Source organism: Leptopilina boulardi, unplaced genomic scaffold, assembly GCF_019393585.1.
Source record: "Leptopilina boulardi isolate dan_hultmark-lab unplaced genomic scaffold, ZJU_Lbou_2.1 LbouV2_393, whole genome shotgun sequence".
Taxonomy (NCBI): Eukaryota; Metazoa; Arthropoda; class Insecta; order Hymenoptera; family Figitidae; genus Leptopilina; species Leptopilina boulardi.
Window position 1 is genome coordinate 1,190,866 of NW_026137966.1, and position 27,187 is coordinate 1,218,052.

Below are 27,187 nucleotides of genomic sequence, written 5' to 3' on the forward strand. Positions count from 1 at the left end.
GAAGAAGAAAAATATAAATATAAAAATATTATTTATATAATATAAATATAAAAATATTATTTATATAATATAAATATAAAAATATTATTTATATAATATAAATATAATTTTCCTAAAATTTGTCTTTTTTTCTTATAAGAATTTTATTCTTTATCAAAAAACACAGTAAACTAAAAGGTATTAAAAAACGTTGTAGATTAAAATAATACCAAAAGTATTAAAATAATCCACTATTTAGAATTAAATTTATATATGAATATTTCAATTATTTTTCATCCTAACTTAAATTTTAATCTTTCGATGGATTATTATTATCCACGACGGATAAAAGAGTTGTATCTTATTTTAATCCATTTTAGGATTAAAATAATACCCTATCTGTGGAAAAAACGTTTTTAATGGGTTTCTCCAAAACGGGAACAGGTAGGACTTGATTTCAAATGGATTGTTAACCTATAAATATGTACAAAACACGCTCAACAAACCGTTTTTATCCGCATTTTTGTGAAACTTACACGACATATATAATTATTTTGTACTGGTATAAAACTAGTATAATAATAGTACTCTGTACTCGTAAATAACGATTAGTACGCTTGGTTATCTGGGATTATTTGTGGTAAATAAAATTTTACCTTCAACTCAAAATTTTGCGTTTTTGGGAGTTATGGAGGGGGAAAGAAAAATCAAAAAACACATTTTTCTCGAAAACTACTGAATAAATTTTAATGAGCTGTAGATATATTACAGAGACAAGTAAAACAATTATAATAAACTGTCAAAATGTTTTTTCCAAAAATACTCAAACATTTTAGATTTTGAAATTAATCAAAATCTCTTGGAACTTGTTAGTCTGGGATTTTTGTGGTTCCTGAATACAAATTTGGAATAGACTTTCAAAAATCCATAATTTTTTTCAAAAAAATGAAAAATTTTGTATTTTGAAATTTTCTGAATTTTTTTTGGGTTCTATTGAATTGGTACACCAATTTTTTTTTATCGTTTTACTCTTCCAAGTGTCCCACTTAATAAACAAATTATACCAGACATAATTTCAAAGTGCGTCACACAGTGGTAGACTGAGAGAAATAGATGGTACGGGGTACTACCTAGATAGTACCTGGTACCATATTTGATCTTACATATGAGGCAAAATTCCTGAAATGTCTGAACAAAAAATTAAAAGTTCTCGAATTTAATCCATACTTTTCTAAAATGTTGTTATTGTTGGTGAAAGTCTAAAAATCAATTATTATTGAATTTAATAAAATAGTTTTTGAATTACAACGTTTTTAATTTTTGACTTTTGAAAAAAAAATTTTTTTTCAATGTAGGGTCAGCCGGGGTAAATCCGAACGGGGGGTAAATCCGAACGCTAATTATTTCAGCTTAATTAAAATTTTTAAAAATAAGTTCGATATGAGAATTTTGACCTCAGATCCTCTACAAAAGATTCTAAGTATTATCCCATTTTTCGTTTGTTAATTAGCAACAGCATAAAAAAAAGTTAGCGAGTATTGCAAAAAAGATTGAAAATAAAAGATAACACTCTTTCAGTATTTTGTCTCGTGTTTGAAGAAAAAGAAGCTAAAAATATATTTTATTATTTATAATTGTTTGTTATGAATACTAGAACAGAAACTATTTTTGATTTTTGCCTTCTGTAAAATTTTATTAATAATATCAGTCCGTTCGTATTTACCCAGGAAAATTGGAAAACCGGGGTAAATCCGAACGGTATTTTCAATAATTTTTTTTTACATCAGAGCCACACAAAATTGTTTTTATTTCATTACACTATTATTTTAACATTATAAAAGTACGTAGAAAAAAGTTTTTCTTTCTATACGTATCCTCGTTAGTAATTAATAAGCAGAAACTTAATCTCTATTCTCTCGAAGGAGTGTTTCAATTTTTTTGTCAAATGGTTTGTTGAAAAAAGTTTTTCAGGATCTTAATAAAATTTGGTATTCTACGGTTTTTGGGATCGCTAATTACCAATTTCAAGTCAGTTTTTCAAATTTCAAAATGGCGGACGAGAATTAAAAAATTCATTGGATTCGCTCGAAAATTGTTACTCGGGGGGTTTCAGGGTCGCTGATTACGAATTTGGAGTTAGCAAATTTGATCATTTTTAAAAATAAGTTTTAGGAAAGTCCGCCATTTTGAATTTAAAAAATTTGACTTTTATTTTTGTATTTACATTCAATCACTCCAAAATACTTTCTGTAGCAAGTTTTGCAAAAATCCGTTATGATTTGATAGTGTTATTGAAGGTTTTAATTGTGTAATGCATTTTAATTTTTAACCTGTTTGATTTTTGTATTTATATATGATGCATTATTACATAATAGGTTTATTATCGTATTTTTTTTGAGTTTTGTAATTTATCAAAAATTTTTGCTACCCCATAAAATTGTTCTATGGAAGTAAAGTAACAACTTCATGTACCAGAATACCGGAAGTATTTTTTTTTTTAAAGGAAAAACTTATGTTATTGTTGAAACTTACTAAAAGCGTTCGGATTTACCCCGGTTGACCCTACAATATTTATAAGTAGAATGCATAAAAGTTAACATATATATAATGATTTTGAAAGCTTTTTTGACGCGCTACACGCTGTTAATAAATTTTTTTTTTTAAATAACATTTGACCTTGAAATTCAAGGTCAAAATGTTAATTTACGTTTATCTCAAAATCGGATTTTTTAAAATTATTTTTAACTATCTCAATGGAAAGCTTGACTAATTTCCTACAAAACATGTAATTTTCAGAGTGGGATCTTTTAAAGTTTTTGAGATATTAATTAATTAATTAATTAATGTTTATAACAAATCAAATATTTTACAAACGAATAAAGTTACCGTAATTCTGAAGGTAGCAATTGAAACTTAACGTAATTCCGCATCCAACGAGCCCTATATGAAGTATTTTGAATAAGTAGATTGTTAATAAACAATTAGTTAACATTGCAATTGGTTATTAACAATCTACTAATTCAAAATACTTCATATAGGGCTCGTTGGATGCGGAATTACCTTAACTTTCAATTGGTTAGTTTAGATTTACGATAACTTTATTTGTTTGTGAGATATTTCATTTTTTATTGTTATTTAACTAAAATTGAACAAAAATACTTCATATAGGGCTTTTGGATGCTTGTTGTTAGTAAAAAATAAAATATTTTACAAACAAATACAGTTATGGTAATTCTGAACTTACCAATTGAAAGTTAAGGTAATTCCGCATCCAACGAGCCCTATATGAAGTATTTTGGATTAGTAGATTGTTAATAACCAATTGCAATGTTAACTAATTGTTTATTAACAATCTACTTATCTAAAATACTTCATATAGGGCTCGTTGGATGCGGAATTACGTTAAGTTTCAATTGCTACCTTCAGAATTACGGTAACTTTATTCGTTTGTAAAATATTTGATTTGTTATAAACATTAATTAATTAATTAATTAATATCTCAAAAACTTTAAAAGATCCCACTCTGAAAATTACATGTTTTGTAGGAAATTAGTCAAGCTTTCCATTGAGATAGTTAAAAATAATTTTAAAAAATCCGATTTTGAGATAAACGTAAATTAACATTTTGACCTTGAATTTCAAGGTCAAATGTTATTTAAAAAAAAAAATTTATTAACAGCGTGTAGCGCGTCAAAAAAGCTTTCAAAATCATTATATATATGTTAACTTTTATGCATTCTACTTATAAATATTGTACATTGAAAAAAATTTTTTTTTTCAAAAGTCAAAAATTAAAAACGTTGTAATTCAAAAACTATTTTATTAAATTCAATAATAATTGATTTTTAGACTTTCGAGAAATTCGAGAACTTTTAATTTTTTGTTCGGACATTTCAGGAATTTTGCCTGATATAAGAACAGCAATCTAGAAGCTATCAGTTACTATCCAGATTGTACAAAGTATCATCTTGATTGCAGTGGGTAACATAACCATACTTTTTGTAACATCTTTGATAGTACCGAGTAGCATAATGATAGTACCGGATAACATCTACTTTTTACCATCTTAAGATCATAAGTTCTTACCATTTATTTCTCTCCGTGTACGAATTACGAATCTAGCAGGACAAAATTCAAAATTTTTGTGTCTTCAAAAAATATAAACATTTTAGGAATAGTATGTTTAGTTGTTCTACATTAACATATGAATGTTACCTTTTTGGAAAAGATAACGTTTTTCATTTAAAAACAATTTAAACATTGACATTCACGGCATATCATAATTTCCGTAAAAAATTACCTTTAACAGATATCTTATAAATTATTCAATGCCTTTGAAACTAATGAAGTAAAATTCTTTTTTGTAGTAAATTAGAGATATTATCCTGTATCTAAAACATATTTTAAACATTTTTACTTAATATTCTTTATTTATGATCGCTATGTATATATATAGGACTAAATTATATAATTTAACATTCATTTTATTTACTTCGAAGGACTAGAACTTTTTGTGCCTGAGCTTGCTCGTTGTAAAACTATTTTTTTTGCCGTATAATGTTAGATTATGATTTATTTGTAACCACCTTCAGCCACCTTTTTGTAAATGTTCATTTTGAACTTCGGATGACTGATATGGCTTAAATGTTAAATATCGTTCTAGCATATAAATTGGAACACCATTTTAGAAGTCGCCCACTTTAAAAAATTACACCCTACATGATTTGAAAGTGCAGCACAGTGAAAAACTCAGAAAACCCTTTCTGGTACATGTTTATGTCTTATGTGAGAGATATATACTACATAAACATGTACCAGGAATAGTTTTTTTTTAAGTTTTTCAGGCTGACACACGGTTGTACGTATAGCGAATCTAGCTTGAGTGTTCCTATAGTGTTTATATTTTTTGAAGACACAAAAATTTTGAATTTTGTCCTGCTAGATTCGCAATTCGGAGCACTGTGTGACGCACTTTGAAATCATGTCTGGTATAATTTGTTTATTAAGTGGGACACTTGGAAGAGTAAAATAATAAAAAAAACCGTTTCCAGGACAACCATTACCATAGCAACCGTTACCAGGACAACTCGAACTACCTAATGTACCCAAGTAGCACGATATATCAACCAGATGTCACGGTGATATCACCGGGGAATGTCACCGTGACATCAGGAAAATGTCAAAATGTCCGCCTTACGGTGATATCACACGGTGACATCGAGGTGATATCACAGTCATATCACGGTGATATCATGTTGATATTTTACAGAGATTTAAAATTTTTTAAAAATTATTATTTTTTTATTATTTTTTAAATTATTAAAAATTTTAAGTCCCTGTAAAATATCAACATGATATCACGGTGATATCACCATGATATCACCGTGATATGACTGTGATATCACCTTGATGTCACCATGATATCACCTCGATGTCACCATGATATCACCTCGATGTCACCGTGTGATATCACCGTAAGGCGGACATTTTGACATCTGGTTGATATATCGTGCTACTTGGGTAGTGTAACATGTGAGTAAGAAAGCTACGGGTTAAGTGTCTCAACGTGGCGCGTTCGTTAAGATTAAAAAATTTGTATCTCCTAAACTTTTGAGAATAGATTTTTGTCCTTATAGATTTTTGTAGTACACTAAAGCGTCAATCTAGAACACGTCAGTCGAAAACAGTGCTTGGGAACACTTGAGGGGAAGTGGGGAAGCGGGTAGAATTTAGGTTATGACTGACGCCAGTGTCGTACTTGTGATTTTTAAATTTAAGGTGTATTCAGTGCCCCACTAGTGAAAATTCCCTAGATAAAGTTCACATTGTTGCGCAAGGCACTTCATACGGCCCTGAGTGTTTTTATTTTCTACCGATAAAAATCGCGTCAATCGAGAACAGCACTACACATTCGTCTGTTCTCGATTGACGTTTTAGTGTAATAAAGACAAGCTTTTGATTAAAAAAATAATAATTGGAAAGAATTGTGTCCTAAGACCTCAAAATCTTAAATAAACATTTAATTTAACAATTTTTTATGTTAATTAACAGAATTTTTTATTAGTCCTAAAATATTATTAAAGGGCATGAAAAACGCTTTTAGAGTGGAGTTTGACCGTTTCATTTTCTCAAATAGACAAAAAATTATAAGCTTTTGAATTTCACGGTGCATGCCGGAGGGTTGAATATTCAACCCTAAAACTAAGAAAGGGGTTGAGGGAAAAATCTATTACTTGCAGGTTAAATTACTTTCATATAAAGGAGTAAGTTCACAAAGTATAAAAGGAATCGAAAGACTTGACCAAAAAAGCTAGATAGTTCATAAATAATGCCTTAATTATAAATTCTTAAAAAAATAATTTTTTTTCTGCTCATACTAACCTGTATCTCATATGGTGGCGGTGGTGGAGGTGGTGGTAGCCTCCGGTGTTTAGTCTGTGAAAGAGACTGGAGTCTGTTACTTAATGGTACATCAAACGACTTTAAAATATTTTCATCGCTCCTTGTTCGTGAAAAAGTTTGCAAGCTGTTGGGATGTGCAGGTGCAGGAGGTTCTCTTCTCATACTGTGACTTCCTCCTGAAGAAAAAGTTGCACCACTGTACAATGAACTGGTACTGGCAGTGTAGTGACTACTCAAGTTTCCATGGACTAAGAAATTACTTGAACTATTGTCGCTGAGATTTTGATTTGATGCGTATTTCGAAGAAGATGAGTAGGATGATCCAGGCAAATAAGGAGTGCTGCGATAAACAACAGAGGATTTATTGTTCATGGATGGATAAGGAGGAGGTGGATAAGCAGCCATTGCTGCCATTAACGATCCTTGTTTTGCGTCTATGTATTCTTGTTTGGAAATTGCTGGATCTTTTAGAGGAAACATAACGTAATCGACGTCCGAGTATAATTGTTGTTTATACTGCTCGATTTGTGATCGAGCGACTTGGCTCGTGTAAACGGTAGCAAGACTTGGAGGAGGAGGCGGAGGTTGTCTTGGATGAACCATCGGTGGAGGGGGTGGCGGTGTTAAATATGGAAGTAAAACGGGAGCACCACGTGAAGCATGAACGTCGAGATAATTATTTGGACCAACAACTAGTGCTGCAACTGGTGCATGAACAGGAGTTGGCTTCATTTTGTCACCGGGGTAAGTTGGTGGTTGGATTCTAGGAGGAGGTTTTGGTGCTACGTTCAGCGGTGTTTCGCCAATTGTTATGACTTTGTCCTTCACTAGAGACTGAGATAGTGTGGTAGTCAAGTTTGCCATGCTTGAATTAACATCATTAATTCCATTATCAAACAAAGGCGACAAATTATCTTGCCTTGGCACAGCAATTTCCGGATAAGGTGGAGGTGGTGGTGGTTCCCTCGGGGTTACAGCGTCATTTCTTGGAGGTGTAGGAGGAGGAATTTTAATTCTTTCTCTAGGAGAAGTATAAGGTGGAGGTGATGGAGGATCAATTTTCCTTGGAGAAAGAGGTAGGAAATCACTTCTAACAGCATTATATGGTGGAGGAGGTGGAGGTTCTCTGTCCAGTGTTGGGACTTTTGTTCTGGGAGAAGAAATAGTGGCATAATCTATGGTGGTAACGGGATATGGAGGTGGGGGAGGTAGCTGTCTATCACTGTCGGTTCTTGGAGGTGGTGGTGGTGGTGGCATTGTCACGTAGTCGCAATCAGAATCCATCGAGTTGCTGATTGTCTTTCTGGGCGGATAGCGACCTACTATTAAGTCGGAGAGTTCATCGGCTGAAAGTAAAGGACCAACACCGGGTGGATCACTCCCATCTCCTCTAAAGCTTCCAGCGCTAAGAATACTATTACTGCGAGATCTTAAATTATTTTCAAGTTGTTCACTAAGAGAATTAGTTAAACCTGAAACGTCAATATCCTCGTCTCCTTTACAAACACTATAGATGGGTTCTGCACCTTCTACAGTTACTTCTTCCGTATAAATTTCACTAGTTTCTGATCTTAAACCACTATGGATGGTGTAGAATCCTGAAGTAACGGACGCTTCATCCGTAGTTGATTGAACAGAACTTAAAGCACATATGTCACTAGCTGCCGATGACTCGTTGGCGTCTTCATTTGCAGAATAGAGATCTGCAATTGTCTCATCTTGCATTTCACTACTTCTTAGGGTATAAACTCCACTTGTTTCACTCTCTATATCTGTTCCTAAAAATATGACGAAGTTATATAAAATTCTTGTTTTTTTTTACTAAATCTGATACTATCGTAGCAGAAATGTATTCTGCCGTCCTGATTTAAAAAGACACTATTTACGTTTGTCGCTTAGATCGTTATTCAGTAGTATTAACACACAAAAGTGAACAGAAGCGACAAATGTAGATAGTGTATTTTTAAATCATGACGGCAGTATTTACCTGCATATTTAACAGCTTTTTTACATCTATCGTAAATTACTCCTGCAAAATTAGTAGTTTCTGAAGAAACAGCTGAATTTTGTGCAGTGTGAGAGTATCCAAGTTCTAAGCTTGAAGTGGCCGATATTTGTCGTGTTCGAGACGGACCATTTGGCAGAGCACTCACTACAACGACAGTACTACAACTGCTACTACATTGAGATCCTTCAGTAGCAACAGCATTTGATGTTAACCGCATAGTAGGAGAAGTATTCGTTGCGTCGACTTCTATAGAGTAGAAATTTATTATTTTATGTTATTATAAATTTATTACTGTCATAAGATATTTAACAAAGAGTTAAAAATTAAAAAGGTTTAAACGAACCGTCAATGGCGGAAACTGGTGATGGTGGTCTAGAATTCATATCTTCGATACTATTTTTAGAATTTCCATTGTGTTCGAAAGGGTCTGTGAGGTGTGGAAGGCACTCAGTAGACGCAGGTGCCGTATCAGGTTCATCTTCGCTGTGAACTCGATCGCTAACGATTCCAGAAGTTGTGTTTGACGAAGTACTCGAGATTACAGATATTCTTTGATCTCCTCGAGCATTGTGTGTTGTCATGCTCAATTTACAACGCGCAGGATACATATAACAATCTCTTAAAACTTTTCTTTCTACAATTAATCAAGTTTCAAAACATTAATATGAGTTCTTAGCTTAATAATTTTTAGCGTAAGATTCATTATAATAATTCATCATTTTTGTACCTTCTTCCTCCCTTCTCCTCGCTTCGTTAAGTCTGGGTGCTATGGCCATCGAAAACTGGTGAGTGTCTCTGCACAGGCCGAGGAGAAGCTTGCTTTTGTCATCACATCCACTGAAGAGCGTAAGTTTATCGGGTTGATCCACCGCACGGATTTCGAATTTCTTGCGCTAAAACGCAATAAATTAATAAGCTTAATTTGCTTTGCATAATTACGTGATTCAAGAATTTTCCTTGACAAGCTATATTTTTCACGATAGCGCTATAGTGAAAAATACAGTGTATACTGCACTGAGAGAAATTTAACGCAACATCTGCATTTTTTGAGGGACAGATATTGTACCACAATTATGTGCAGACGCAGTACTAAAATCGAACAGCAGCAGCGCCAATTGAGTACTGATTCTGACCTAACTTGTGGGAAAAACGATTTAGTACAGTATCTGTCCACCAAAAAGCGCAGCTGCGATACAATTTAGAACCGATGTTGCTCGAAAGGTTAGGTACACTATCTGAACGTTAAAGACGCCCCTTTAAGCTACATCGCTTTTCTTTTTTTTTGAAAGTTTTGTAAAGAAAAAAGAAATTCAATAGCGTTTATTACAACTCGACAGAGTAAAAAATGGCCGAGTAATTGCTATTGTTTATAACTAAAAAAAGTACCCTTTTTTATGGATAATTATGCAATTAAATAATAAAATTTTATTATTTTTTTTATGTACATGAAAGTATCACTCTTCAAAAGTAACATGAAAGAAGAAAAATTGATTTCGCTCCATATCGTTCTGTAGAAATTAAATTGAAAAACAATAAGTTTTTAACCCTAGAAGGAGTAACTGGAGTGTCTACATACCCCAGCAAAATTCAAATTTCGACAAATTTGGAAAATTTTTCGTTTTTGCAAGTTTTTTCCAACTTGTTTTTATTTTATCAAAAAATCAATACAACTATTGTTTTCCTTACTAAAAGATCAATAAAAATCACTATTTATTATTAGTTTTATGTCAAATAGAAACCTTTTTACACAAGTTTCAAGTTACTCTTTAGAGAGTGAGAAAATTCATATACTCCTTCTAGGGTTAATTAACAAATGGAATAATTTATAAACTATTCATCCGATTGGGTTCGAAGTTTTTTCATTTTGTTCAGTATCGCGAGGGACACATTTTCATAAAATTTCACTCCAAACGGATTATTATTAACAAAGTTATTAAACAATTATTAAAGTACCATTTTTAATGGTTTAAATTCAATAACTTTTAAACAAATAATCCGATTTTAACTTTCGACCCACTATTTTGTAGGTATTTTTTATACTTTTTTTTAATAACAACTTTTCCCTCTAAAATGTAGAGGAAAGCAACAAGCACCAAAAAACCACTTTACGCCAACTTTGATGTTTATTTATAACATTTTCCGCAACCGGAAATCGAGAGCAAACTATAGGGCCTTCATACTAATATCCCCCAAAACTGCCGAAATCCGTTTAGAACATCCTGCTTACATTTAATGGCACTTTTTGTCTTTATTGACTGGCCTATAACCAATGTTATCGATTTCTGTAATTTAATTAAACCGTAGGAGGGTTAAATAATATTTTTTATCACACATGCTCAAAAAACTCGCGGTTTTGTGGGTGCGAAGCGGGTTGTAACTCGAAGTTTATGGGTTAGGCTCGTGCTTCGTCTTGTTCGAAAACATTGTGCTCGTCAATAAACTTGGTGTTTCCACCCTTGGTGCATAATATACTATTAATAAATATTTTGAAAATTTTAAAAGTTTCGATAATTTTTGTCAATTTTTAATTTTAATTAAATCCTTATGTTACTTGCTCAACTGTGAGTTAATTCATTCAATATATTCTTTCTTTACACTGACACACAGTTAGATGCGTTATATCAAGCTCTCATGCGTCTCATCATATAAGAAGGTATTATAATTTTTTCATCGTGTGGAGACACGGGAGACATTAAACGCAAGAAAGTACTTTGCTAAAAAAATAAAATTATTTTAAATTTAAATATGTTAAAATAAAATTAGGATCCATGAAAAAAATTCTTATTTAAATTTTTTTTCAAAGATTAATATGTACTCAAAACAAATAAAAATCATTAAGATAAATTTTTAAGAATTCATACCTAAAGTATTTAAATCTTTATAGTTAAAGTGCTGTTTCAAAGTTTAAAGTTTCAGCATTAATAATATATAATAGTCTAATAAAACTCCTAATATTTCTTCTGTATATACTTTAAGGTATCAAGATTTGAAAAAAAATTATTTTAACCTTCTATAAACATTTTTACTTTTGGACACTTTTTGTCGATCCTGGCCCACTCTGGAATGTCCCTGTTATCTGTTTTATACCTTTAACGTTTCAAGAAAAATGTATTAAAATGTCTTAAACGCCGCACAACCCACAACACCGAAGTGCTCTTAAGGGCTGGTCAAAGTCGATGCAATTTTTACATAGATTTTCAGTGGGTAAATCGCGTCGACTTTGACCTGCCGTTAAAGATCCAAATAGACAAAAAAATATATTGCGATTACTGGTTATATATATTAATTCTTATGGGATAATTTTCAAAAATATCCATAAGGTTTCTTAAGGATATTCTTGTATATTATATTTATTAAACTGTAACAATAAAATGAACACTTTTGATGGAATAATGCATGAATTGATTAGTGATTTCTCCATACATTTTGAAAACCGAACAACGGTATGTTTAAATAGAGTTAACAAGAGTTTGGAAACTCACATCAAAGCAGAGTTTGCCAATATTATTCCAGGTGAAAATTCGTGGAGTAACTTCCTCTGTGTATACCCGCACACCGCGAGCGCATATCGCCAGTAGAATTCGTCCAGGTCCAGCTTCACTTTTGCTACGTCGCAGACGGTAGAGGTGTGCGTTAAGCGGCGCCTCCAGGAGCACCGCCTCTCGGATATATTGCAATTCTGCTTCTTCCCTTGACAGTCCACGATTATTCTTATGTTGTGCCGCGAGCACATTGAGAACGGCCGATTCGACGCACATCTGAAATGAATATATTTCATAATTTTTTAATCTAATTATTATTAGCAGACAATAAATAATCCGTTTTTGACAACAGAAAAGACTGTATAATGTATAAATTACAAAACAAACTCACGTGAGGTGGCAAGTAATCAGTGGGTTTACAGTAGCCCACAGTTCCTGCATGTGGTTTGTGACGTTCTTCGGAGTAATCACCAAGGTCAGCCTGAAGGGCAAGGCCCGCCAAGGCGAGCAGGGGTGCAGAAACTGATGTTTCATGGAGGGGATGATCAGGGTGCAAGCTTTCCACCCCCCCTCCATGTCTGACGACATTGTCTCGGAGTTGCAAGTAGTAATGATGTCGTGTTGTTTCATCTCTGAAAAAATGCAGAATTCTTTTGTTAACTATAAATAAATTCATAAGAAAGCAGTGAATCTTGATGAGAAAGTCAAACAGGTAAATGACGCATTGCTAAATGATTGTATGATGTCCAAAAGTGTACAACTACCTTAAGGGGTTACGCCGCGCCACCGTAAACGCTTGAAAATTGGACGCTATTTCAAAAATAAATTTTGACAAAACTATTAAAAACACAACTTTTTGATAATTATAGTTTAAAAATACATGTATTTAACTTTAAAAAAATAATTTTAAATTAAAAAATATTCAAAAATAGCGGAGATACGGCTTTTTGCGAAAATACATTTTTCGGAGCGGTGTACACGTTTTCTGAGAAACTACTCAACCAATTCTCTTGAAAATTTGTACATAACTTCTCAATAACATTCTCTATGGCACCACGTTTTCATTTATAGAATTTGAGTTTTGTTAAAGAAACCTTGATAATTAATGGATTTCCACCTTTATTTCTGGATCAAAAAATAACTAATCGATATTTTAAAATCATGAACCCTCTCTCTAAATTTTGCAACACTTTTGAACCTTCTAATATCTTTGTTTTTCGATACATTCAAAATTATGATGATTTACTATATATATTATTATTAATTTTAAATTATTCATTTCAAATTTCAAAAAATTTACCCGGCACGGAGAATTGTGTCAGACTTCAGAACGGTGTCTACTTGCGCTGTTCTGGTACTCGCTGGATTACCGCCAATGGATTTATTGGCGATGGAAAGGAAGGAGATCTTCCATCTTAACAAAGATCTGGCGGGTACTTCAGAGCATAGCGATAGACTCAAAGCGATAATACGCAGAGAGTCCAGAAGTAGACTCGTTCAGAAATGGCAGGAGAGATGGGATGGGGAGTCTAAAGGTAGGTGGACCTACAGCTTGATTCCCTTCCTCGCCACATGATTAGATAGGAAACACGGTGAAGTTGGCTACTATCTTACACAAGCGTTGTCAGGTCATGGTTGTTTCGGACAGTATTTTTATCGATTTAAAATAGAAGCAGAAGCGAGATGTGTGTATTGCAACGGTTCCGGTGACGACGAAGCAATACACACTGACGACGCGGAGCACACGCTCTTTTTTTGCGGGCACTGGCGTGAACTCAGGTTAGCCATGTTCTCGGCTGTGGGAACTGAAGTCACATCCGAGAACATGGTTTCTATTTTGTTGCAGAGCGCGGACTCTTGGATGAGCGTCGAGTCCTTCATTACAACTGTAATGAGGACGAAGGAGGACGACAGGAGGAGGATAACACGGAGAAATCCTGCTGCTCGGCTGGGTGGGCGCGCGGGACGGGGGAGACCTTAACTGGCTCTCCTTCTTCTGGCGCTAGCACTCAGTTAAGGATTTAGGACCGAGAGCAACGGTAAGGAGACTTCCACTGGCGATGTATAAAGCTAATAGCAGTTCCGCCAGTGGAGTTTAAGTCTCAAAAAGGGTGTGGTTTTTAGTGGGTCGACCAGAACAAGAGCGGTCATCTTCACATAACCTGAGAGTACGGACTCCAGGTATCTGACTTGGAAGTAGGCCTCCAGGGTTATGCAGATTTTCCACTTCCCTCGTAAAAAAAAAGAAGATATTGTAATTAATTTTCACATAACCTGTACTTATCTGATTATCACTCTACTTCATTTTTTTCAACTTAACCCCAAATTTTTATGAGGTAAGTTTTATGTTTTAAGTTTTATGAGGTAAATTTAATATATGTATCACATCTAAATCCAAATATCGTGTAGGATCGCTCTTGCTAATGTATTCTAATAATTTACAGGTGTTTCTTTTAATATCCACGTGTCTTTATATTTGATGTTCGATGTTCAATATTTTTAAGATTTTGTAATAACAAATTGTACCTGAAGAGGATGCATAATGCATCCAAACGTTGTACATTAATTTTTCAATAAACAGCAAATATAATAACCGTTTAATAGGCCTCGTAAAAATTGTTTTAATCATAGTTATAGTAATGTTAGTTTTATTAAGCCTCAAACGTTAACTATCCCATCTTGCTTCCTTTTCCTCTAACTTATAACGTAAGTTAGTTACTTTTTTTAATGTAACTTATAACGTAATTTAGTTACTATTTTAATAGTAACTTTTAACTGTAGGGGAGGATGGGGTAAGGATAGTCATTCATGGTATATTTGCATCTTAACACCAATAGATGATAGTAAAAATTGGAAGTCAATCTGCCACCATTTGCGAAGTCAGGAGTTTTTCTTTGTCAAAAGTCTGTTTTGCTAAAATGTTAACGTAGTGTTTATCATATTGTTTTCTATATTAGTGCTTTCAAATATTTATTTACGTAAGTGTTTTCCAAAGTGTAATTTCCTGCTGAACACAAATATCGTATTTATTTTCAAATTAATTCACGTCGTTCCTTAAAATTTAGAAAAAACTGAAATATAGGCTCATGGGGCAAGGATAGTTAAGCTATTAAGGCTTGATAAAATCCTGCTAATGCGACTGCAAATTATAAAAAAATGTTTAATCGTTCTTTTTAGGTTGATATACATAGGGTGTTTTCGGCATTCACTCAGAGTTAACTCTAGAGTTAACAGTGGTGCTCAATGATATTATCTTTGAAAATTTATTTACCTAAATAAAATAATTGATTTTCTATTTTCATCACCCTGAGTTTGAAGTTAGTTGTCCTTGTTTGCTTACTTTTTTTTAATTTATACGTATTTTTTGTTTTTCATTTAAAAATGGAACATATTTTTGCTACCCATAAACGTGATATTTTTTTAAAGTTTATAATTTTCAAATTTTTCATTATTTCCCTAACTTTAATTAATCTGAATTGTTTTAGAAACTAGATTATTTATTTTAATTAAAGTTGTTTTTTATAAATAAAAAGTTAAAATAATTTTTAATAAAAATAAATTATTATGTTTCAATTTACACTTTTCAAAACAAACAATCCGTTCAAAAATTTTGTCGGCCATTAAAGGTTAGGACTGACCCTTTTTCTTTACTCTCGCAAGAAAACAGAGTTAACTCTGGGTCATCTTAAAGGTTAGGACTGACCCTTTTTCTTTACTCTCGCAAGAAAACAGAGTTAACTCTGGGTCATCTAGTAATAAATTTTTGGGGACTTTTATGAAATCTAGAAACAAAAAATTTTATTTTAACATTACATTACTAGAATAAAAGGCCCGTTTCACATGTTGTTACAATTGCAAACCCTGCGCCAATCAAAATGAATCGTCTATGCCAAATTGCCAATCAACAACGTTCACAACCAACAGACGAACTGAAAATCAAAATTTACATTTGAGCACCACTGCTAACTCTAGAGTTAACTCTGAGCGAATGTCGAAAACACCCATAATGGTGCTTAATTATATAGCCAAATAACCAGGCTTTCCGAAAATACTACTCGTTTGCAGATACAAATTCAGGTTTGGTCGCTAGATTCCAAAACGTCTTAACTAACCATTCTTGCCCCATCCTCCGCTATGTTATTTCGTTACTGTTTCTGCACTTTTTTTATTGCTTTAAAAACTTAATAATTTCGTGTTTAAAAAAGAGCACACAAAGTGATAGTTCCATCGTATTTATTTGGTTTACTGTTACAATATAGGGGATATACCTGCATAGTTTAAATAGTGGACAAGATTTTTTACTAGAAGAAATTAATTTAAAATAATGACAATGATAATAAAATAAAAAAAATTAGTAATCCTAACACATTCTCGAAATTTTTTAACAGATTGACTCCCGAGATTCGAGCTCTCGACCATCACTAGTGTATCTACACTGCAGGGCTCAACCGTACTGGGAGCTGCGCCTAGACGCGCTCGACCAAGGGAGACTATGAACGTTTCTTAGGAAATGTTCCTTGTAACAAACACATGAAATAGATAGGTTTATTATTTTGTAAAACCATTGAACAATTTTTTAGTTGTTTATTATTTATTACAATGAGTATATTAGCATATCATTTCTAACATATTAATAATTTTTAACAATATAAATAATTTTATTTGTTAATTCTTAAATATGTTAATTAAAATAAATGTAAAAATTGTTAAATCTTTTAATAACAAATAAAGTTATCGTAATTCTGACGTTACTAAATGAAAGTTGACATAATTTTGCATCCAACGAGCCCTATATGAAGTAATTTGGGTTAGTGGATTGTTAATAAACAATTGGCTAAAATGGCAATTGTTTATAAAAAATCCTCTAATCCAAAATAGACATAATTTTGCATCCAACGAGCCCTATATGAAGTAATTTGGGTTAGTGGATTGTTAATAAACAATTGGCTAAAATGGCAATTGTTTATAAAAAATCCTCTAATCCAAAATAGTCTATATATGGCTCGTTGGATGCGGAATTACGTCAGCTTTCGATTGGTACCTTCAGGATTGCAATAACTTTATTTATTTGTGAAATATTTCATTTTTTATTAACATTAATTAATTAATAATTATCTCGAAGATTACAAAAAAGGACATCTCAATATTTTTTGTGGTGAAAAAACACATTTTTAGCTTTAAAAAAAAATAAATAAAAAAAATAAAAAGGAACGAACTTAAAAAAAATTCGAAAAAATGTTTAATTTTCAAAAAGAGTCAAAATTTGAATTTAAAACAAAAAAAATTTGCACCACTCGAAAGAGCAGGAAAAAACCTTTCGAAAACATATAGGACAAATTTTTTTCTTCTTTCTGTTTAAAAGTTACAAGTCTTCAAAAATTCACTGTTTAAATTTTTCAAAAAAATTCAATCCCCTCCCTCTCCGACAGTTTTTAAAAAACCTAACAATACTTTGTGGTTAAATTACTTACCCCTAGGGTTAAACTATGTGCAAGTTACAGCCCGATCGGATCAACTTTTTTTCACTTAGTTCGCTACAGGAATTTTACTCCATATGTATAATAATATTCTTATAAAAAATTCAATATAATATAACTAAATAAAAATTTAGTTATATTTAGCTATATCTTACAAAAATATTATTATATATAAGAATAGTGTGATGTAAAAAAAATTGCAAGTCTTATAGTAATTTTTTACGCAAAGAATTTAAAAATTACTTAAATATAAAACAAAGCAAATATTAAATTTTTAATAAATATAAATAGAAAAATGTACGAAATTCAAAACTTTTAAAAGTTCTCAAATTAATTTTAACCTACCAAAAATGACTAAATTTTGCAATTCGACTAATTTTAAGAACTATACATATTTGAGCATACTGTATATTAATTTTTTGTTGAAAATCAAATAATTTATGTTTTGGTCAAGTTTCAATATCCAATATTATTGAAATTCTATGTTATATAATATTCAAATATTTAAAAAAATTGATGTTGGCATAAAAATTGACAAAATTACATTGCAAGGCATTATTAATGAAAAAAAATCAAATAGGAATCTTACAACAAAAAGGATCAAACATTTAATGACATTTGTGACTGAAGTCTTACAGAACATTTGTAGATTTGACATAATGTTATAATTCTAGAATAGATAGTTATTAATAATTTCTAGAATAAGACAAGCATTCTGTTCTAGAAATGTCATGTAATAGTCTCTCAGCTCAGTTCTAGAGCAGAAGAGGGACAAAATTTCTAAAACATTTGTGACATCTATGTTTTAGAACTCTTATAGAACATTTGTTACAGAATAATTTAACAACAAATTTCTAGATTTATTCTATAACAAAAACAGAATATTGTTCTAGAAAGGTGACATAATATTGTTATATCACAATTCTAGAACAAAAAAAGTACAAAACTTCTAGACCATTTGTGACTTAAATGTTATATAACACTTATGGAAATTATACCTAAGAACAGTTCTGGAACAAATAAATGTTATGTAGATTAAAATTTTTAGTTATGTAACATATTAGGAACATTGTTCTAGAACACTGTTACCATTTGGTTCTGTAACTGCTACATGTTATTGATGCCACAATTGTTCTAGAACAATGTTCTTTAATTTTAATAGAACAATTATAGAACGTGTTTGCTGGGCAAATACTGTTCCATCATTGGCTACCAAGGCAAAAAACGGATTCTCAAAAGATTGGTTATTAATTGGCTACAAAGATTGGGCCAGTATTGGAAGCCAATCATTGATTATCAACAATGGTCCAATCTTAGTAGCCAATTATTAACCAAGCATTTGAATATTGGTTATATGTCTTGGCAGACAATGAAAAAACAATATTAGAGATCTAATAATGGCAATATCATCCTAACAGTTAATAAAATGTGGTCCACTACCGGCAGCCAATAGTTCGATAAGAAAAGGATACAAAAATGTAATTCAATTCATTTCACATATGGAGATAATGAAATATCTCCTGCCACAAAAACGGCAAAGTGTGAAAAAAATTGAATTATGATTTAAACTACAAAGAAGTCTGTTCTTATAGTGTGAGGGTAACACCTTGATTGTGAGTGGAAACGACTACCACGCACTCTACACGCCACTTGTCTGAATTATTGTCGAGCGCGCATCTTTCGATGCAGCGCTGGAATCTTCAAATGTGATTTCAAACATTGTGTGAAAGATTTAATAATTTTTTATTACACTAAATTTTAAAAGAATTAATATAATTAAAAAAATGAAATAATATTTTTAAAAAATTAATTTATTTTTAAAAAATATTTATTACAATAATAAAAATTATTTTATTTAATCTTATTGTTGTTAAATTTAAAAATAACTATTTTACAAAATAATTCCAGATTTTTTCAGGATTCTTTGTTTAAAATATATAATTATTTATTTAAAGTGTTAATTATGAATTAAAATTACTAATTTTTATAAATAAATTTATTTAAAAATTGGAAAAAAAATTGCTCTAAAATATTTTTGAAAATATTTTGCTGAGAACATATTTTTATTTAACATATGAAATAAAACAAATTAAAAACTTACTGATTTTACAATTTCAATCACAACACAGTTATTTTTAAATTGGTCCATATAATGAAATTATACATATATATTTTTAATATTTATTATGATAATAAAAATTATTTTATTTTATCGAATTGTTTTTAATTTTTAAAATAATTATTTTATAATATAATTCAAGATTTTTTCAGAATCGATAATGTTTTAATTAAAAATCTAATTATAAATTGAAAATACTAATTTTCACAAATAAATTTATTCAAAAATTTTAAATCAAGACATTTGCTCTAAAATATTTTTGAATATACATATTTTGGGTTGAGAAAATAAATTAAATAAATAAAATAAATTAATAGGTAAAAATAAAACAAACTAAAAACTTACGGTTTTCAGAATTTTAATCACAATACGGTTATTTTAATATTGGTCCATATATTGAAATAATATTTTTTTAAAATATTTATAATATTAATAAAATTATGTTATTCAATCGAATTGTTTTAATTTTAAAAATAATTATTTTACAATATTACTCAAGATTTTTCCAGGATTCTTTTTCTTAATTAATAATTATCAAATTAAAGAGTTAATCATGAATTAAAAATACTAATTTTCATAAATTATTTGATTCAAAAATATTTTAGAGCAATTTTTTCTTTTTTTCCAATTTTTAAATGAAATTATTTATAAAAATTAGTAATTTTAATTCATAATTAACACTTTAAATAAATAATTATAAATTCAAAAAAAGAATCCTGAAAAAATCTGGAATTATTTTGTAAAATAGTTATTTTTAAATTTAACAACAATTAGATTAAATAAAATAATTTTTATTATTAGGGGAGTGTAGTCAGAGTTGGACATATTTTTGACTTTTCTCTATAACTTCCCCTGTAAGCCGAATTTTGATATTTCTTGCATATGGTTCGAAAGATCTACTAAAATGTAATGTTTTTGCTGAACATTGTAAAAATATTTGACCAAAAGTTTCGGAGTTATAGTCAATTAAAAAAAAAGAAAAAAGTAGTCAGAGTTGAACCAGGTAGTCAGGGTTGAGCCACTGTAGAAAATCAGTGAAATTTGCAGATAAATGATTAATAATGACCTTCAAATGATAGAATGGCATTCAAAGACACTTGGAAATGTGTAAAGGAACCAAGAAATTGAAATAAAAAGCCCTTATTATGTAATTTTCAGATTTTCGCTTGTATCGCGAAGCTGGTCTGAAAAGTGAAAAAAAAAATGATCAAAAATTTGTATTTCTTTTCTGTCCAATGGAAATGGAAGTTTTTGACACCTCTTTAAGTCGACAAATGAATTTCCATTGCAGGAACCCTTCATAAATGCAAATTTTTTGTTGGCTCAACCCTGACTCACGCGTCGTTTAGCGTCACATCACACACAAAAATAAACGCGTGGTCCAAACACCGTATTACGTTCCACATTTTTATATAAAATCTTAATGGACAATTTTAGTCAAGTTACTTTGTCTTTGACATATTTTTTCTGCACTTAATTATCTTTTTTTGAAATAAGAAAAAAGTTTTTTGTTGAGCGTACAGCACTGACTTGCATAATACGTCTTTATTGTTCGCACTAAATCAAAGATGCAACTTTAAACGCCTGTAACATCACCATTTTGTAAAATTTTCAACATTTGTCGATAAAATCAATACAGCCGCGCTTCTTATCAGGTAGATGGCAGCACTTTTTTTTTCTTTTCTTTAAATTTTTCTGCATTTTTTTTATTAAAAGCATAACTCTTATTTCTTAAACGGAAATATTGGTAAAAAAATGCAATATTTTATCAAAAAAGTTAATATTTTAATAAAAAATATTGGTGAAAAAAATTATTTTTAATATAAAAAAAGTTGAAAAAAAATAATTTTAAACGGAAATAATGGTGAAAAAATGTATTATTTTATACATTGAAATTCAAAATTTTGAATTTTAAAAAGTACTATATTATAGAAAATTAAAAGGCGCATTTCCTTTGCAATTTTTTTATAAAACGAATATTTTAGCTTCTAGAGACCAAAAAGTGAGGAATTTAAATTGTTAAATTTAATTAAGTTTTAAAACATAAATCATAGTATCTCCGACAATTATTAATGAATTTGATTCAAATTTGACATGTACACGTATTAGGGTCTACTAAAGGCGACAAAATAATGAAAAATTAAAAAATCATTAATTGTTTAACTTTTTTTTTAATAAAAATTGAGACCAGTTGATAATAACGTTTTCATACTTTCATCGACAAAAATTCTTCGGGGAACTTTGTAGTTCAGAAAACTTCCAGTGAGACATTTGTTTATCACTATCTAAGGAAGTTTTCTGTAAAATATTACACCAATTCATTGAAAACTTTTAAAATTATTTAAGTTTTAAGAAAGCGCGGTTGACGCGCAAGTAAGTCCTAACGCTACTCGTACAGACAGCTGTTCCGTGCATGAAATATAATTAGATTTTCACATTTAAATATAAATTTCTTTATTATTATTATTATTATTGCCTATTAAGAATTAACGTTTGTTGATAATTGATACTACAATGTTTAATTCTGTAATTACCATGTTAGTTTATTGAACAGATATAATTTACAAATTTTTTGTCATTTTTAAATAAATGGCAAATTATATGTATTCTAAAAATGTCACTAATAATAAATTTTTTTGTTATTATTTATTAACAAACAGTTCAACAGTTTCATTGTATATAATATTGTTAATGTTAAATTTTTGTATTACCTTATATTTAATAATTTTTTTAAAATTTTGTTATTTTTCTTTATTATTTTACTTAATTTCGATACATACACTTTATAATGATAATATTGAAAATAATTTTATATGTAAATATGATTGCTTTTTTTTATCAATATAGTAACATATATTTAATGAGTCTTCTTTTTAAAAAAATTTTAATAAAGTAATCCTATTATAAGAAGGTTATACCATAGCGTTATGCGTTAAGCTCTTTAGTAAAACTAATAAAATCAATTCGTCGAATATAATAACAAAATAAAATATATAAAACATCATTATACTACTGTTTTATTAATACAAAATAATTTAATGATTAAAAAACAGTAATCAGCCTATCAAAGTCTAGTAAAATAAATAAAACAGTCTTATTGCAACATTATGCATTTAAATGCATTTAATTTAATAAATAATTTTTTTTTCAGAATGTTTTTGTTTGATTTAAAATCGTGCTAAATTTTTTCAAATAGCTTTAAAGAATAACTTTCTTTCAGGACTTAAATATTTAAGTAAGGCTGTGACATCATCAATTTTTGCTTTGCTTATTCCAGTAGAATGTGAAGGTGGCGTTCCTAATAAATCATTAATATCAATTTCTGAACTTAAAATATAATGTTTTAGTTGTTCATTATAATCTCTATACACACTTAGATAATTATTCGGAAAATAGAAGATTTTAACAGTATCCCTAATATTAAGATTTTTGGGAATGTTACATTTCTTTGGAATTAAAGTTTCAAAATCATGTACAATAATATCCTTTTCTTTAATTTATTATAAAGGGTGGATTTCTCTCACTTTTTATAAGTTTAAAGTAATCTTCGTCCTTCTCAATAACTTCAATTTTTTTCTTTTTTTTTACCATAAACCCAAAATTTTGGTCACAAGAGCAGTAACTGTGACCTCTAACGGGATACAAATGATGCAATTCAATTTGCAATTTTTCAGAAACAATGCCAGGAAACAAAAAATTAAATAATTTTTATTTTGTCCACCACAATTGTCAGAAAACAAATAAATTTTATTATAATATTCTAATTTTAATTCGCGTTTTCTAGCATCATATAAAAAATTACAGTTGGTGTTAGCACCTTTCATAAAGTGACCTTCTGTGAAGAAATACATATAACATATATAACATATATAATAATCGATGAATAACTTATATAATGTAGTCATTGTAAGCTCTGAGTTATCAAAGTACAATAAATTTGATTTTTCTAGAGCATAATGGAATGGAGAATGAGGTACTGATAAGTAATGATCGTGTACCATTTTTTAATTCATCCGTTAATCGAACGTTATGACTACACATATGGTGAGGTACCGATTTTGAATCGAACCCATAGAGGCGAGCTGGTACCGCCGCGAGAAATACATTGGAAAATATAACTATATAAAGGGAAACCTTTCACTACGAAGTCAGTCCCAAATTATACAAACGGAGTTCGTCATAGCAAGTGTTAGATACAGTTTCCAAAATTATCATAGTTCTCAGTGGTTACGTGCGGTAATAAAAATCTTAACGACCAAGATGATCCAATCTTAGGAGGTCAATACAACAGGTGCTAATTGGAGATTCCTCAATTTACATATTAAGGTAACCATACCAAACGTTATAAAACATAAGGATTTGTTTGAATGTCTTTCTTGTAACACTAATTATTGAGAATATTTTATATTTTTTTTACATTAATAATTTAAATATTGTTTTTCAATTCAGAATTTTATTTCAATAAGGAAAATGAGTTTTATTTTAAGATACACACTAATTTCCATTTAAATTAAAAATATCTTGATTTTTAAAACTGATTAAACTTACGAGTAATCTTTATAGAAGATTTTATTTTTACTGTGATGATATCCTTATTGCTCTCAATCGTTTTATACTCAGAAAAGCTACTCCAAGAAAGAAATTATCTCTGTGGCGAAAGAAGGACGAAAATCGTAAATGGAAAAAATATCGAAATTAACAATTTCATATAAATTTCAAAATTTTTATAAGTACCTGACAAGAAGTAAATTATAATTATAATAATAATGAAACTTCATGGATTTGATATAATTTTTCTAAATAGGGGTAGATATCACCTCATGGGTGACATTGTAGATAATTCATTTTTAAATAATACTTTCTTAAGACCAAACACATGTACATACATACAGTGCCGCTCAGCAGATTTTGCCCACCTTTGAGAATTTTACGCTTGGCGAAAAGTTTTATATTTCGGTTGCTAATAAAGATATAATAATAAGTGAGGACTTTTTTGAAAGCTTATATCATCTTTTTTTATGATATCTAAAACAGACATTAAAAAAAAATTTTTTTATTGTTTAATTGCTCAAAATAAAAATCCAAAATTTCCGGTTTTTTTTGTAATTTTAAATTTTTTCAATTCTAAACATAAAAATACACATTTTTTATAGTAATAATTTTTTTCAAAAGCTAACCGTTCTCGACTTATTAGTAGTTTAAAAAATTTTGTTTTTCAAAAAAACTCAAAATATGTAAAAAAAATTTTTTTTTTTAATTCGAAATATTTTTTTTCTAATTCTATACATAAAAATAGGCATTTTTTATCTTGAAAATTTTTTTCTAAAGCTAACCGTTCTCGACTTATTACTAATTACAAAAAGTGCTGATTTTCAAAAAAATCAAAATATGTCAAAAAAAAAAAAATTTTTTTAATGTCTGTTTTAGATATCATAAAAGTAGATGATATAAGCTTTCAAAAAAGTCCTCACTTATTATTATATCTTTATTAGCAACCGAAATATAAAACTTTTCGCCAAGCGTAAAATTCTCAAAGGTGGGCAAAATCTGCTGAGCGGCACTGTATGTATATATATATAAAAGCAACAAATTTTCCATTTTTTTGATATTTTAGAGCAATTTTACTTATCTCTTTCATTTTCGAAATTTTAAAATACTTTACAACCTTTAAAAACATCCCCTTACATTTACCTAAACCTACATTTATCCAAATTCCACTCGGCATCGTTCAAATATATTTTTTTCTTCAAGGGCACTTCAAACAGACTAATGAACCAATTTTCTCGCAAAAAATTGTTCAATATCAACCCTTAATGTTAATTTTAGGGGTGAGCATTTTACACACATATTTATTTATACTAAAACAATAAATTACAAAAGGATATGTACATTTTGTTACGTATAATTTGTTGTGCTAGTCGAAAAACCATTTTTTGTGAACGAGTTGTGCACTCGTTACGCGTTTTCCCAGAACGATTACATAGAAATGTTAAGTGGCACAATGTTCTACCATCCAGATTTCTTTTTTTTGGATAGCTGAAAATGTAAATTTTATATGGGCGAATGTTAAATAATGACCGCTCAAAAAGTATTATAAGAAAATTGATGGTTTTCAAAAATCAGCAAAAATGTAGTTACACTTATGAATAGCTTATTATCTCGCATATCACAAGTGGCACACTTGTCTAATACACATTTTTTAATCCTTCAGAACCCATAAATAAATGTCAAAAAACCCCAAGCATTAAAAACGATTGCTCAAAAAGTTGTCGTTAAATGAAATTAGATTTAATGCGAGTTACATCAAGATTTTCTCTATATCTTCGATTTCAGTGAAGAAATATGTTGTTTAAATATCTAATTTTGTCTAATAAGACCATTTTTTATTTTTCACACTCGTTAGTAGTATTAACAAATGTAAATTAAATGTGAATTGACAATTTGGAAGTTTTTTGCGGCACCGATATCGCAGTACGCAACTCGTAACCAGCTCGTGAGATTTTTCCATCTATACATCATATTATATATATTTGTATATACATATATATTTGTCTACACATATGTTTGTCCACACATACAAAAATTAGAAACATAAAACTGACAATTTTTATTCTATATTACATTACACAACTTGTAATAGAAAAACTGACTCTCCACATCCGTATTTTAGACAAAGTAATAGTGTTATAATTAGTATCAATACAGCAAACGACGAAGCAATAACTAATTTTGAAAAATGTATTGACACAAATTTATTAAATTTATCAGAATTTCCTTCTACCGTAATCGAAACAACCTTACAACCAGATAACTTAGAAATAAATACTGAATCAGAATCTGAATCCGAAACAGAACCTTCAGAAAATAATACAAAAACTTCACATAACAATTAAGACAAAACAATTTCAGATAAAGACGATATTTTAGAACTATTAATTAAAGACAAACAAAACAAATTTATAAATATTACCGATAACTATAAAAGAAAAATAATGCCAGAAACTCAAGAAACGATTTTTAATAATCAAGTTGTCTCACTTCGCGATGCCTTAGAAATAGTACCAATTTTTTTTGGGCGATAACATACCTTTAGAACAATTTATTTCATCTTGTAAAGAAGCCAAACGCCTATTACCCCAAAATGCAAAGGCAAACTTAACAAAACTTATTATAACAAAAATTAGTGGCGGAGCTCGACAATCTTTATTAAATGATTCCTATAATAACATTAATGAATGAATAGATAGCCTAAAAATATGTATTCTCCAAATAAATCTATATATCAACTACAGGGTGAATTAGGAAGCATTTATCAATGGAAAAACGAAAAAGTTATTTCTTACGCATCTAAAATACGGGCAATAGGGAATAGAATTTTAGATTCACATAGGCGTAGTAATCAAGGAAGAGAAGATCAAAATTTCGTAACTGGATTTGAAAAAGATATTTTAGATTGTTTTATTAGGGGATTAAAAACAGACATTGAAACCAGATCAGCAGACGTTAATTCATTTAAAGATGCCATAAATACACTGGGTAACAAAACAATGGTATATGGTCATATTTGCTTGAAACTAGTCACTTAGAAGTTTTTTGGATTGCTGATTGCAAATTTGAGGTTAGGTTTTAAAAATTCAAAATGGTGGATCCAATATGGCTGACGAAGTTTTTAAAAACTGTTTAAATTCTCTTGAGTCTTGTTACTCGGGGGTTTTTGGGG

General features: G+C 29.8%; 1 protein-coding gene across 5 annotated transcripts in view; it reads right to left on the minus strand.

Moving 5' to 3' along the window:
* The window catches only part of LOC127288736 (protein expanded), a 373,302-nt gene that overhangs the window by 11,258 nt on the left and 334,857 nt on the right, over positions 1-27,187 (minus strand). For all 5 annotated transcript variants that reach the window (XM_051316373.1, XM_051316370.1, XM_051316372.1 and 2 more), the window contains 6 exons: positions 12,263-12,503; positions 11,872-12,147; positions 9,117-9,282; positions 8,733-9,023; positions 8,369-8,635; positions 6,361-8,159 (listed from right to left, as the gene is read on the minus strand). In XM_051316373.1, coding sequence (XP_051172330.1) covers positions 6,361-8,159; positions 8,369-8,635; positions 8,733-9,023; positions 9,117-9,282; positions 11,872-12,147; positions 12,263-12,503 — 3,040 coding nt within the window. The remainder of the gene's footprint in view (positions 1-6,360; positions 8,160-8,368; positions 8,636-8,732; positions 9,024-9,116; positions 9,283-11,871; positions 12,148-12,262; positions 12,504-27,187) is intronic.